The 12,500-nt window shown below is 40.8% G+C and overlaps 2 protein-coding genes across 2 annotated transcripts in view; both read left to right on the forward strand.

Moving 5' to 3' along the window:
• The first annotated feature begins 4,651 nt into the window (after positions 1 to 4,651).
• On the forward strand, positions 4,652 to 6,828 carry LOC138038586 (uncharacterized). The gene has a single exon (XM_068884547.1). The coding sequence runs from the start codon at positions 4,837 to 4,839 to the stop codon at positions 6,826 to 6,828; it is 1,992 nt and encodes a 663-aa protein (XP_068740648.1). The 5' UTR covers positions 4,652 to 4,836.
• A 126-nt stretch (positions 6,829 to 6,954) lies between these two features.
• The window catches only part of LOC138038585 (uncharacterized), a 5,885-nt gene continuing 339 nt past the window's right edge, over positions 6,955 to 12,500 (forward strand). The window contains exon 1 of the mRNA XM_068884546.1: positions 6,955 to 12,500. This exon is cut by the window's right edge and continues 339 nt beyond it. Within this exon, the coding sequence (XP_068740647.1) occupies positions 8,282 to 10,348 (2,067 nt within the window). The 5' untranslated portion in view covers positions 6,955 to 8,281 and the 3' untranslated portion in view covers positions 10,349 to 12,500.

Here is a 12,500-nt window from a genome sequence, read left to right on the forward strand (position 1 = left end):
TGTTGGTTTATTTTTTTTTTTTCGTTTATTTTCCCTGTCGGTAAAAGTCTTGCCTGTCACTCCCCTGCTAAGTGGTGTCTTTGTGCATAGAGCCTTCTGCGCGTATTTTCTTAGGATCGAAAGGGTAGTGGGAAATGCTTAGATTTCTTTGGTGGACACAGTAGAATGATTAACTTAACCGGCAATGGCGTCGAAACTCATGTAACGTTTTAGCTCATGTAACTCATGTGGCGTTTTAGTGGATCTTTGAACAAAATATACCCTTATGAAGCTCAACAATGGCAAGTCAATTGGACACTGAACAAGACAGGCGGTAGAATCTTAAAAGCGACGAGTAATGGACTTCGACAACAATCTGTCGCCCGTCGAGCCGTAATCAAAGTGAGCTGTAGTCCTAATATTTTGCCAAGTGTGGTGTTCTGTACAACACTGAAACCAAATGAACAGTTCTCTAGTAACTCAGTATGGGTTCAACAAAGACAGAGAAGGAATCCATAAAGTGGATCTGTTATCTCAGTTGTCTCGCTATTTGTATTTACCTGTTCTCAACTCTGCACAGTCTTCCGGTAACAATTGGAAATTTCACTAATTCAGTGGCGTCGAAAGTCATTAACGTGAAGTGGCGTTTTAGTGTATCTTTTTATACAAAATATACCCTCATGGAGCTCAAGAATGGATTGTCAATTGGATGAGTAAGACAGCGCTGAAAAATAAATATCTGGATTTTAAGCGAGTAATGGTCTTCGACAACAATTTCATTTTTCGCCTTTGGATATCAAGTGAGCTTTGTTTCTAATATTTTACTAACTTGGTATTAAATAAAACACTGAAATCAAAGAGCAATTTATTTATGGATTTAACAAATTAACATTGAAGGAATCGAATGCTTTGAATGCATCACAGTGTTTACTCAAGTCGCATCTTTTCTGACAATTTACATTTACCGGTACTTTGTACTCAACACTGCAAAGATGTAAAACATTTGGAAATGTGACAGTGAAGAATTATTTGAATAAAAGTTGTTGTCGCTTTTGTGCTTCATTATTTACGGTCAAGGTTCCGAGTCGACAAGGGTTTTTATTTATTTATTTATTTTTAGCTTCGCCAAATAAACAAACAAACAATTACGTATACAGAAGAACATTGGCAGGGACACCGCAACAGCTGTGGCCAATTACAGCGGACCCGGATACTAATAAGAACTGAATAATAACAAGGAATGTTAATTGATTGTTTGATGTGAACTGTCAAAAAATGTATTTAATAGCCCTTATTCACGATAGCCGCCATGTTGGTTTTCAAATTGTCATCCAAATTAGCCATGTGTTATGCTGGGGGCCAAACATTGGAATAAAGGCAAATTGCGGAAAATCGGCTCGCCGAAATATTGAATTTACATTGCTAAAAGTACATTTTAAAATTTAGAGTTAAGTACCTTTTATAATAATTTTATATCTTTTGATGACCTCCGACATTGTGACTTTCTACTTCGTTATCTGCTCATTTTTGACTAAAAAACATCGAAGTAACTTGTGAAATAATTCTATTTTACTACTTAGGTAATAAACATACAATGAACGTGAAACAAATCATCTGTGTGGCTAAGATGTTCGTTATAACCTCTCGAACTTGTGTTGTTTGCCCCCTCAGAAGTGTGTAGCTAATTTGCATGATAAAGGCAATTCCAACATGGCGGCTATCGTGAATAAGGTCTATTGCATCTCTTGTTTGCACGCACGCAATTGAAATAGGAAGGTTTTTTGCCTCAAATAGTAAATATGTTGTTTGTTTCAATTAATTTTTCGCTGGAAAAGGATTTTGCCGAGATATTTCAAGCCTTTGTGAACTTTAATATCATGTGTAATTTTCGAGCTTAACAAATTTGCATACCTGGGTGTGATACGGGAGGATCTTTGTGGTATTGCTCAGTAAGCAGGAAGGGTTCACGGAAATAAACAGGTCTGTTGGAAGCGTGCTTGAGTTTCAACAAAATGAGCCCCAAAATCAGCAAAAAGTTGTGATGCTGATGAATAATAAAGTAGCTGCTATTTCCAAAGCGATGGAATTACCTGGTGATAAATAACCTCATCTTGGAGAGTAAATTTTTGACTTTGCAGAAACAATGGTCAAACTCAAGAGTTGGGCGATTGTGTTCTTTGTGTTGAATTCGCACATCTCTTGTCAAACTTTATAGCACTTGAAAGAAAAAGAAAACTAACAAAAACAAAACCTTGTATCTTGCCATCGTTTGACACAGATGCTTCACTGTTTCGCTTCATCACGGCGCCCGCTGAATCCGATGTCACTTTCGATTTTGCGCTTTACTTGTGCAGCCAAAAGTACAATAACAAAATTGAACGTAGCAAAAATCTCCCAAAATATTTGTCGCTGATCGTAACTTTTTATATTCAGGGTTCAAAATTAATGTTAACGTTGTTTTCATGTCGTAAATGTTGTTGCTGATGGCAAAATATTTTATTCTCGGATCGACCATCCTGAAAAATTCCTTCTGCTCTTCCTAAAAGCTGTGTATCAACATTTATTCACTTTTGCTTCAATATTTGTTTTGCATAAAGCAAGCTAACAAAATCTGTACCTTGCTTACTTCGCATTTTTGGGCGTTAAAATAGAATTTTCGGTCCTTTGATTAATGTGGCTTACTACAGTTTTAATGTGGCTTACTATAGTTTTAATGGATTATAACAGCCCAACTTCTAACTCTTTTGAATAATGTCCCAAGATGTTTCTCAGTCTCTATTTACTGTTTGCTTAAGTCTTTTGCCATTCTATGTGAAAATTAAACAATGAAACGTAAACAAATGGCCAAAATGAACGACCGAGTACCTAAGGAGAGACTGGGTGCTAGTAGTTTAAATCACGTTTTTCTCAAAATCTACCCCCCCCCCCCCCCCTGTAAGGTAGATTTTGAGCTAATTTTGATTTGGGGATCATGCGGGTAGATTTATTTTGTACTCAACTCTGCACAGTCTTCAGGTAAAAGAAAAATAATTGGAAATGTAACAGAGAATAATTATTTGAAAGAAATCTTGTTGTCCATTTTGTGCTTCATTGTTCACAGAAGAAGTTCTTCGGAAAAGGGTACGTTTGATCCTGAACTGTAAGACTGAATTTCTTTTTTTCTTTTTTATGCTTTTTGTTTTCACGAAGGCAATTGAAATAGGAAGGGTTTTTTGCCTCTTCTCTGGTTGGATATCAGAGAAGGAATCGAACACAGGTTAAAAAAAAAACAATTTGAAATTTAACTAATTCAATTTAGTCAATAATTATTTGAAAGAAAGCTTGTTGTCCATTTTTTGCTCCATTGTTGAAAGAAGTGGTTGTTCAGTAAAAAGTTTGATCATCGAGTTCAATATCACCCAACTCAGTGCCTTCTGTTTTGTGTAACACGTACCACAGGCAACCCAGTTTACGCTCACGGCGCCTCTAGTTGATTAACAAATTGGAAGTTGGTGCTCTTTCGGTTTGAATTGTCCTTTGATCTTCCGACTTGTATAAACGGGCTGGACAACGGCATCAATCTTTCGGCTGAGATCACCGGGTATCTGATGAACATGATGCTCCTATCAGAATTGTCTAACCGTTCAAAGACCAGAAATCAGCAAATATGGTAAGACACCAACTCGGTGATCTCAGCTGAAAGATTGATGTCGTTGTCCAGCCCGTTCACATAAGTCGGAATGTAGCCTACGTGTAGCCATACCCTCAGGCTGGTCGCAATATCAAAGGACAATTCAAACCGAAAGATCACAAACCTCCAATTGTTAATCAACAAAACGTTGTTTAAGTGCAGTCTGTGTGATGCAGACTATGTCGGCTTAACGAGTCGACACCTACATCAACACTAAGGTGGAGGAGCATAAGCGATGAACAATCGGCAATCAAGATTCAAGATTTTGAAGAAATGTAAGAGTAAACTAGACTGTCTGATATTTGAAATGCTTTTTATTCGTAAACTCAAACCGAAACTGAACAAACAGAGTGATTCGATCCGTGCAAAAGTATTTACCTAATTAATTGACTTTTATTGTCTCTCGCGTTCTTTTATCGTATTTTTTCCCATGTAATTATATTTTTATTTTAGAGTTTTGGTCAATATCTCATTAGCATTTTTACAACTGATTATACTAGACTGTCTGATATTTGAAATGCTTTTTATTCGTGAACTCAAACTGAAACTGAACAAATTAATTCACTGGCAACACTCTTAGTCAAAAACACATAAATCTTCATTACGACACATTAAAAGAGTCTATTACCTTTGGGTAACAAAGAAAACCAAGTGTCATTCGAAAGCAATTAAAACACATCGCAGCAATTTTGGATTTACACACAAAGAAAGTTACTGAAGTTTAAAACTCTGTCATCGAAAACTCATGAGAGAAGAAAGCCATTCAAATTTTCACTGAGGGAAATCAGTTGAACTAAATAAATGTTGAGTGCATTCATAGTTAACTATGGTGCATTATGCCCATGGTTCTAAGCTTGTAAGGCCTGGATGGATGGCGATGTGAATGCCTGATGATAGTTTTGATGAACACTGACTTCATGATTAGCCCTGCCCCCCGTCGCCATTATAAGTGGCTCAATTTTAATCATCCCAATGAATACTATGTTGATTGTGATAAACGGATGGTGCGCCGCAACGAATTCAATAACGCTCAACCTGGTGAACGTCAGCTAACTAAACCGGCTCGGAACTCTAAAGCCGAAATGCTGGCAAAAACAGCTAGTTTTTTCATTTGATCGCTTACAACATTGCTTCTGTTAGCGAGTTCCCAGGTTTTGGCGTATTACATACGTATACCTCGCGTCACTATGGGTGCTGGCGCATCAAGACGACACAAGAACCATAAAGCATTACCGACATCGAGAGGCAGCCTGCTGTCAATTACTGAGTCAGAAAGGGTTCAACCAATGCCTTCCCAAGATCAACGCTTTAATCCGGAAAGAAACGGCGATGAAAATACTGATTGGAAAGGTCAACCCGAAGACACTCTTACAACATACATTCTCAATTACCCCGAACATGCTGAGAGTCTAGAAACAATGTTTTGCACACTACAAGCGCTCAAACATTTTGTCGATAACAACTCAAAAGAGTATGGCAAAATGGGACAGCAGATACTTGGTTTATTTCAAACGACGTTGCTCGAGGCCAAACAGGGCGCCATACTTGTCAACTTTATTATTGATACAAGTGGTGTAGAAGATTTCAAACGGTTCGCTGAGCATTGCTTTAACCGTTATGAGCTTAAAGAGGAGTCCGACAACGAAGATGATCATAGTAGTGGCGAAGATGCTCTGGGGTTCACATGCTTCGATTGTCTTTTCTATATATTAGCGGTAATGCAAAACCTCTCAGACCTGCACCAAGAATTTTGTTTGGCGTGTGCAAATGCAGGTGTCATTTCAATGTGCCTTGAAAACATCAAGAGAATAGATGCGGAAAACTACAACTGGGAAGAGGAAAATGAAATCACGAAACCTAAAATTCAAATAATTGATCCCTGTCTTGGGATTTTGCATAACACCTCACGGAGGCTAAGGAACCGCCAGCTGTTTGCTAACAGTGAGCAAACTTTGCTCAACTTCGCCAAGAAGAAGATTAAAGCAATTGCAACCCCGTCTCTGCTAACTTTGGCGTATTTAGTAGATGAAGACACAAATGATTTCATTTTGGCGGACGAGAACTTGCTCGGCTTTATAATAGCATTACTTCATGAGGCATGTCAGTCGGAAAATCGCCGATCAAATGGATATTCTGCAATGGAGCTCGCAGAAGGCCTCAGCCATCTCGCCAGCAACGACATAAACAAGAAAATTCTGGGAAAGAAAGGAGTCACGAGTGTTTTAATTTCATTGATCAAGACGTCCAGCGATGATGAGGAAAAAGCCAGTGCTACAAGAGCGCTGTGGATTTTATCCTTTGATGACAATAATAAAGAGGCTATACGTCAGCAGGACGGAGCCATGGAACTCTTACGCCAACTACAGCAGAGTAAAGACACACACTTGCAAAAGGCTGCTGCAGGTGCATTGTGGGAGCTTGAAGGGAAGACAGCCAGACATGCGCAGAGGATCGAATCGACAGGGAATCACGTAATGATCAGCTATCAATGGGATTCCCAGGAAGTGCTCGTCGATGTGAAAAACAGGCTACAAGCAAATGGATATAGAGTGTGGATGGATCTGGAGCAGATGGGAGGTTCAACTCTGGACGCCATGGCTAAAGCCGTTGAGAATGCTTCCGTCGTTCTTATCTGTGTATCACAGCAATACAAAGAAAGTCCTAATTGTCGTTCAGAAGCCGAGTACGCATATCAATTGAGAAAAGATATCATTCCTTTGATGATGCAACACAGCTACCGAGCAGACGGCTGGCTGGGATTGCTCGTGGGAACAAAGTTGTGGTTTGACTTTCAGAGTAAAAACGTTGTAGCATCAGGTATAGCAAAGCTAATTAGAGAGCTGAGGGGGAGAGGCAAAGATGTTGATGCGACAGATGGACCATCGGATCCAGTAGTCCGAGCAGTTGAAGGTAATTTCGTTTCCGCCGCACCCCCAGACCCTGGAGTGTCTACATGGACAAATGAAGAGGTGAGACAATGGTTCAAAGAAATCGGACTAGAAAAGGTTTGCCAGGAAGATATTTCAGAAATGACTGGCCAGACACTGATAGATCTTCAAGAGCTCCGTGGAGAATGCCCTGATTACTTCTATAAATGCGTCGAGCGAAGTCTCAAACTGACAGACATGCTTGACTTGCTAAAGTTCAGAAGAGAGCTAAGCAAACTATTGAGAAAATAAGTTCAGCTTTACCAACGTTTGAAACCTAGTACCAAAAACATATCATAGTTTTACTCTGGCGGCAGCTCTCCCCATATTTCTCGTTACCCTCCTTAGCAGAAGTTTCCGTGACTCCCCTCGCGGCGAGAACGAAAGAAACAAACGTCATTCCTAGTGTGATGTTGGAAAGGAAACCATTGCACCTATCTCTAAACCTATCAATCTCGTCCCCAGGGTCCGCTTTTGTTTTGGTCGGCACCAAGAACACTTCCAATTTAGGCGCAGTCGTAGTGAAGGTCCATTTTTGTAACCGTTGATAACCACTGTTGTTTCAAATTTCTGAGCCTGCGTAGACGAGCCGGGAGTCCGTGATTTGCTGACTTCCTGCCTTGGAAGTGGCCGTCGGAGCCACTCGACAAGTGGTTTTAAAAGCGCTCCTCACTCGGCTATCGCCTCGAGTGTCACTCGTTTGTTCGTACCACATTTTGACGTCGTCTGTGATTTCTGAACTGTGTTCTGATTGGCCACCCGAGCGGACAAGATCAGATGAGCCCATCCTGTCGGCTCGGGGACAAACCATTTTGGTTTGGTTTTTCGATCGAGTTTGGCTTGACATTGGCCTCGTTGTTTTTGTTTGCATTTTGACCGATTCGATTTCGTCCCGGGCCTCAATAACGCATATCGTTACCTACACCGATTAACATTTGAAAGCAAAACACACAGTAGCAAGGAAGCAAGGCATTCATGCGAGACCGGATAATATTTATGATTTACATACAGGGAAAGTTACTCATGCAAGTTTACAATGCGTTCACTGAAACCGGGGCAATCCATATGATTAAAACCTATCAGAGGGCAGAGCTAAAACAACGGATTCCAACATTTTTAGATCTAGCGAATCAAATGTCCGGTACAGAGTGATGAAATCGCAACTTGTTCGTTGACCGGTGATGCGTACGTGACTGCATATGGGGTCGGATACTGTAAATTATCTAAACAGCCCCGGTTCGGCACCCTTTTCAGTGAACGCAATGTAAAACTCTGTCAACGAAGAGGCATGAGAAAGGAAGCTCATTCAAATTTACACGAAATTCAGTTGAACTAAATAATTATTAAGTGTATTGTGTCCATTGTTCTTGTAAACCATGGATGGAAGACCATGATCGATATTGACGTCATAATTAGCCCCCCCCTTCATGCTCAATTTTTGCATGACAACGAATAATTTGTTGATTGTGATAACTGATCGTGTGCCACAACGATTTCAATACAAGCATCTATTTACGCTCATTTCCCCAAAACACCGATACAAGGGGCCTGAATAGATCGTACACAGCACTGGTGTACGTCAGATAGCCAACTAAACCGAACTCTAAACCGGAAATGCTGGCAAAAACAATTATTTTTTCTTTTGATCCCTTACTAAATTGCTTCTGTTAGCTTCCTATGTTTCGACGTATTACACTCGTGCACTATGGGTGCTGGCGCATCAAGGCGACGCACGAACCATAACACATTACCGACATCGAGGGTCAACCTGCCGTCATTTACTGACAAGGCTCAACCAAAGATGCTGTCTCAAGGTCAAGGCTTTAATCCGGAAAGAAACAGCGATGCGGTAAACGAGCAGGAGGTTAATGTTGCTCGAGAAAATACTGATTGGAAAGCTCGACCCGAAGACACTCTTGAAACATACATTGTCAAATACCCTGAGCAAGCTGGAGATCTAGAAACAATGTTTTACACACTACAAGCGCTCAAAAGCTTTGTCGATAACGACTTAAATCACCCTGAAGAGTATGACAAAGTGGGTAACCAGATATTCAATTTTTTACTTGGAACGCCAAGTACTTTCAACGTAATCAAATCTGAAGGGACTCCCTCCGATCCCGAGGCCAAACAGCTCGCCATACGTGTAGAATTCATCGTTGAGGTAGGCGGCGTAGAAGATTTGAAACGTTTCGCAGAGCATTGCTTTAACCGTTATGAGCTAAAAGAGGAATCCGACAAAGAAAGTGATAATCATGAAGAAACTCCGAGGTTGAAATGCGTCTTTTGCCTTGAATTTATACTCGGGCTAATGCAGAACTTTTCAGACATGCACCAAGGATTTTGTTTGGCGTGTGCAAATGCAGGTGTCATTTCAATGTGCCTTGAAAACATCAAGAGAATAGATGCGGCAAATTACAACTGGGAAGAGGAAAATGAAGACTCGGAGAAAATCAGAATAATTGACCATTGTCTTGGAATTTTGCATAACATTTCACGGAGGCTAAGGAACCGCGAGCTGTTTGCTAACAGTGAGCAAACTTTGCTTTACTTCGCCAAGAAGAAGATTAAAACAATTGCAGCCACCTCTCTGCTAACTTTAGCGTATTTAGTCGATGAAGACACAAATGATCTCATTTTGGCGGACGAGAACTTGCTCGGCTTTATAATAACATTACTAGATGAAGCATGGCAGTCGGACGATCGCCGTGATTCAAATGGATATTCTGCAAAGGAGCTCGCAGAAGGCCTCAGTCATATCGCCATCAACGACACAAACAAGAAAATTCTGGGAAAGAAAGGAGTCACGAGTGTTTTAATTTCATTGATCAAAACGTCCAGCGAGGATGAAGAAAAAGCAAGCGCCACAAGAGCGCTGTGGATGTTATCCTTTGATGACAATAATAAAGAGGCTATACGTCAGGAGAACGGAGCCATGGAGCTCTTACACCAACTACAGCAGAGTAAGGACACACACTTGCAAAAGGCTGCTGCAGGTGCATTGTGGGAGCTTGAAGGGAAGACAGTCAGACATGCGCAGAGGATCGAATCGACAGGGAATCACGTAATGATAAGCTATCAATGGGATTCCCAGGAAGTGCTCGTCGATGTGAAAAACAGGCTACAAGCAAATGGATATAGAGTGTGGATGGATCTGGAGCAGATGGGAGGTTCAACTCTGGAGGCCATGGCTAAAGCTGTCGAGAATGCTTCCGTCGTTCTTATCTGTGTATCACAGCAATACAAAGAAAGTCCTAATTGTCGTTCAGAAGCCGAGTACGCATATCAATTGAGAAAAGATATCATTCCTTTGATGATGCAACACAGCTACCGAGGAGACGGCTGGCTGGGATTGCTCGTGGGAACAAAGTTGTGGTTTGACTTTCAGAGTAAAAACGTTGTAGTATCAGGTGTAGAAAAGCTAATTAGAGAGCTGAGTGGGAGAGGCAAAGATGTTGATGCGAAAGATGGACTAGCAGATCCAGTAGTCCGAGCAGTTGAAGGAAATTTCGTTTCCGCTGCACCCCCAGACCCTGGATTGTCGACCTGGACAAATAAAGAGGTGAGACAATGGTTCAAAGAAATCGGACTAGAAAAGGTTTGCCAGGAGGATATTTCAGAAATGACTGGCCAGACACTGATAGATCTTCAAGAGCTCCGTGGAGAATGCCCTGATTACTTCTATAAATGCGTCGAGCGAAGTCTCAAACTGACAGACATGCTTGACATGCTAAAGTTCAGAAGAGAGCTCAGCATACTATTCAAAAAATAAATCCAGCTTCACCACGTTTAAAACCTAGTATACACCCTTTTAATTAGTCTAATATATGCCGTTTTCCTCTAATGAAGTTGTGCTTTCAAATCAGTTTTATTCAGAAATGTACAAAGGCTTCCAACAAGAAAAGAAATTGGAAAAGTTCTAGGCCTTTGTATATTTCTGAATAAAATTTGAAAGCACGAGTTCGACGTCATTAGCGGAAAACGGCATATATGCTTATTAAAAGGGTGTAGACCAAAAACATAATATCATAGTTTTACTTTGGCGGCAGCTCTCGCCATATTTCTCGTTACCCTCCTTAGCAGAAGTTTCCGTGACTGCCCTCTCTTGGGGCGAGAAGTAAAGAAACAAATCTAGTTGCCAGGACGCGGACTCTGGCCAATTCCAATATTCAAGGTCCATTTTTGTAACCGTTGACAATCTCTGTTGATTCAAATTTCTGAGTCTGCGTATACGAGCCGGAAGTCCGTGATTTGCTGACTTCCTGCCTTTTGAAGTGGCCAGAGTCCGTTTTGTTGTTGCTGACCAAAAGAAAAGGGGACGAGATTATAAATATATACTATCTCCTAGTATCTCCACGCGCGACGTGATGTCAATGCAACGTCACTTCCACTCTTCCGGCGATTGGCAGACTGGTGAACGCTGGTTTTAAACCAGTTATTCGTGCAAAGTTCTGGAGGGCATCGAGGAGATCCGTACAGAGGTTTTTTTTTTTTTTTCGCACGAGAGAGATTTCTTACAGATAACCACGAGTGAATTAGATACGAATGTTGATGTGGCATGGTTGGGCTTCCCAGCACAGTCACAAATGAGGCTATTTTTAGAATACCCGTTCCCGCGAAAATCAGTTATCATGTCCCTGAAAAAAACATAACAGAAGCAGTCACGAGTGACATGGCCTTTTCTGATTGGTTAAAATTAGCGGCCCTTTGTTTGTTTCGCGCACAAAGTGTATCTAAAAATAAATCCATTTGTGACTGTGTTGGAGCAAGGCCGCAAAGTGATAGAGCCGAATACTCTTATGTAGTTCACTCTTGAGAACTTTACCGACAAGTGATTTCCGTTTTGTAATCATCTTTTTTTTTATTCCTAAGACCTTCATGTTTGCATGAGCACAGATTATATAAGTAAAGCCTGGTTTTCACTACCGACGCAAGCTTAAACGCAAGCATAAGAGCGAATATTTCACCGTGAAAATGTGGTTGACGCAAGCTTAAGCACAGCGCAATTACAAGCACAAGGATCAATTTTTTTCTTTTCCTTGTGATTGCGCCGTTATGCTTGCGTTCGCTTGCGTCTTGTGAAAACGAAGCACAGCATAAGCACAAGAAAATTTGTTGCGTCTGGCCAAATTGAATTAAAGCACTCGTTCCAGATTCACTAAGTCTGAGCATTTGAACAAAATGGTGGTTGCCGTGGTTGATTTTAATGCTTATGTTGACATTCGTCTTGCTTGTGCTTGCGTCGCTAGCGAAAAACCAACTTTAATAAGTAGCTGCTGGTTTCTATCGTGGCTGAATGGTTCAGCTCTTTAAATTCCAAGATCTGAGTAGTAATTTTCCTTTCTAGGTAACCGTACATTTTTTTCGAATGCATCAAGAGAATTTGGGGTTATATCACCACAACACCCTGTGGCTGATTAGTTTTCTATTCATTAGCCGGTTGTCTAGTGGAAAATGCATCAATAATATTGCGAAGAGAAATTACATGCAGGCTTGTCACTCTCTCGGGGAGTTAAATGGTTAGGTAAGCTTCCAAATGTAGAGTTTTTTCTTTCGTCAAAATCAGGCAAGAGTGGTTTGTGAACGAGCTGAATTCAGTAGAGTTCTCCTGACTAGTGATAGCAATGTAGCACAAACTTAGTCCACTTAATCCGCTATGACTGTCGACTGTCGTACACAAGATGCATGCAGTGTAGGTGTATTAAAGTTGTTCCAGAAACCCAGTTTCTGGTTGTTCTCCTAATTGGACAATAGGGAGCTTTTAATTTAGCAACGACAACGCGTGCAATCACTTTGAGACTATTCCAAGTTTTTTAATATGACAATGGTGTAGCAGTCCCTCAGGAATGAAACCGTTATGAGCGGCGCTTAATTTAAGGGAGAAAATGAAAATTTATCTCCAAGTGCTGACGTTGTCCATGGGC

This window comes from Montipora capricornis, chromosome 2 (genome assembly GCF_036669925.1).
Source record: "Montipora capricornis isolate CH-2021 chromosome 2, ASM3666992v2, whole genome shotgun sequence".
Taxonomy (NCBI): domain Eukaryota; kingdom Metazoa; phylum Cnidaria; class Anthozoa; order Scleractinia; family Acroporidae; genus Montipora; species Montipora capricornis.

What these genes read in the sequence shown, in the direction of transcription:
- LOC138038586 (XM_068884547.1), top strand. Translation starts at nt 4,837, where the DNA reads ATGGGTGCTGGCGCATCAAGACGACACAAGAACCATAAAGCATTACCG.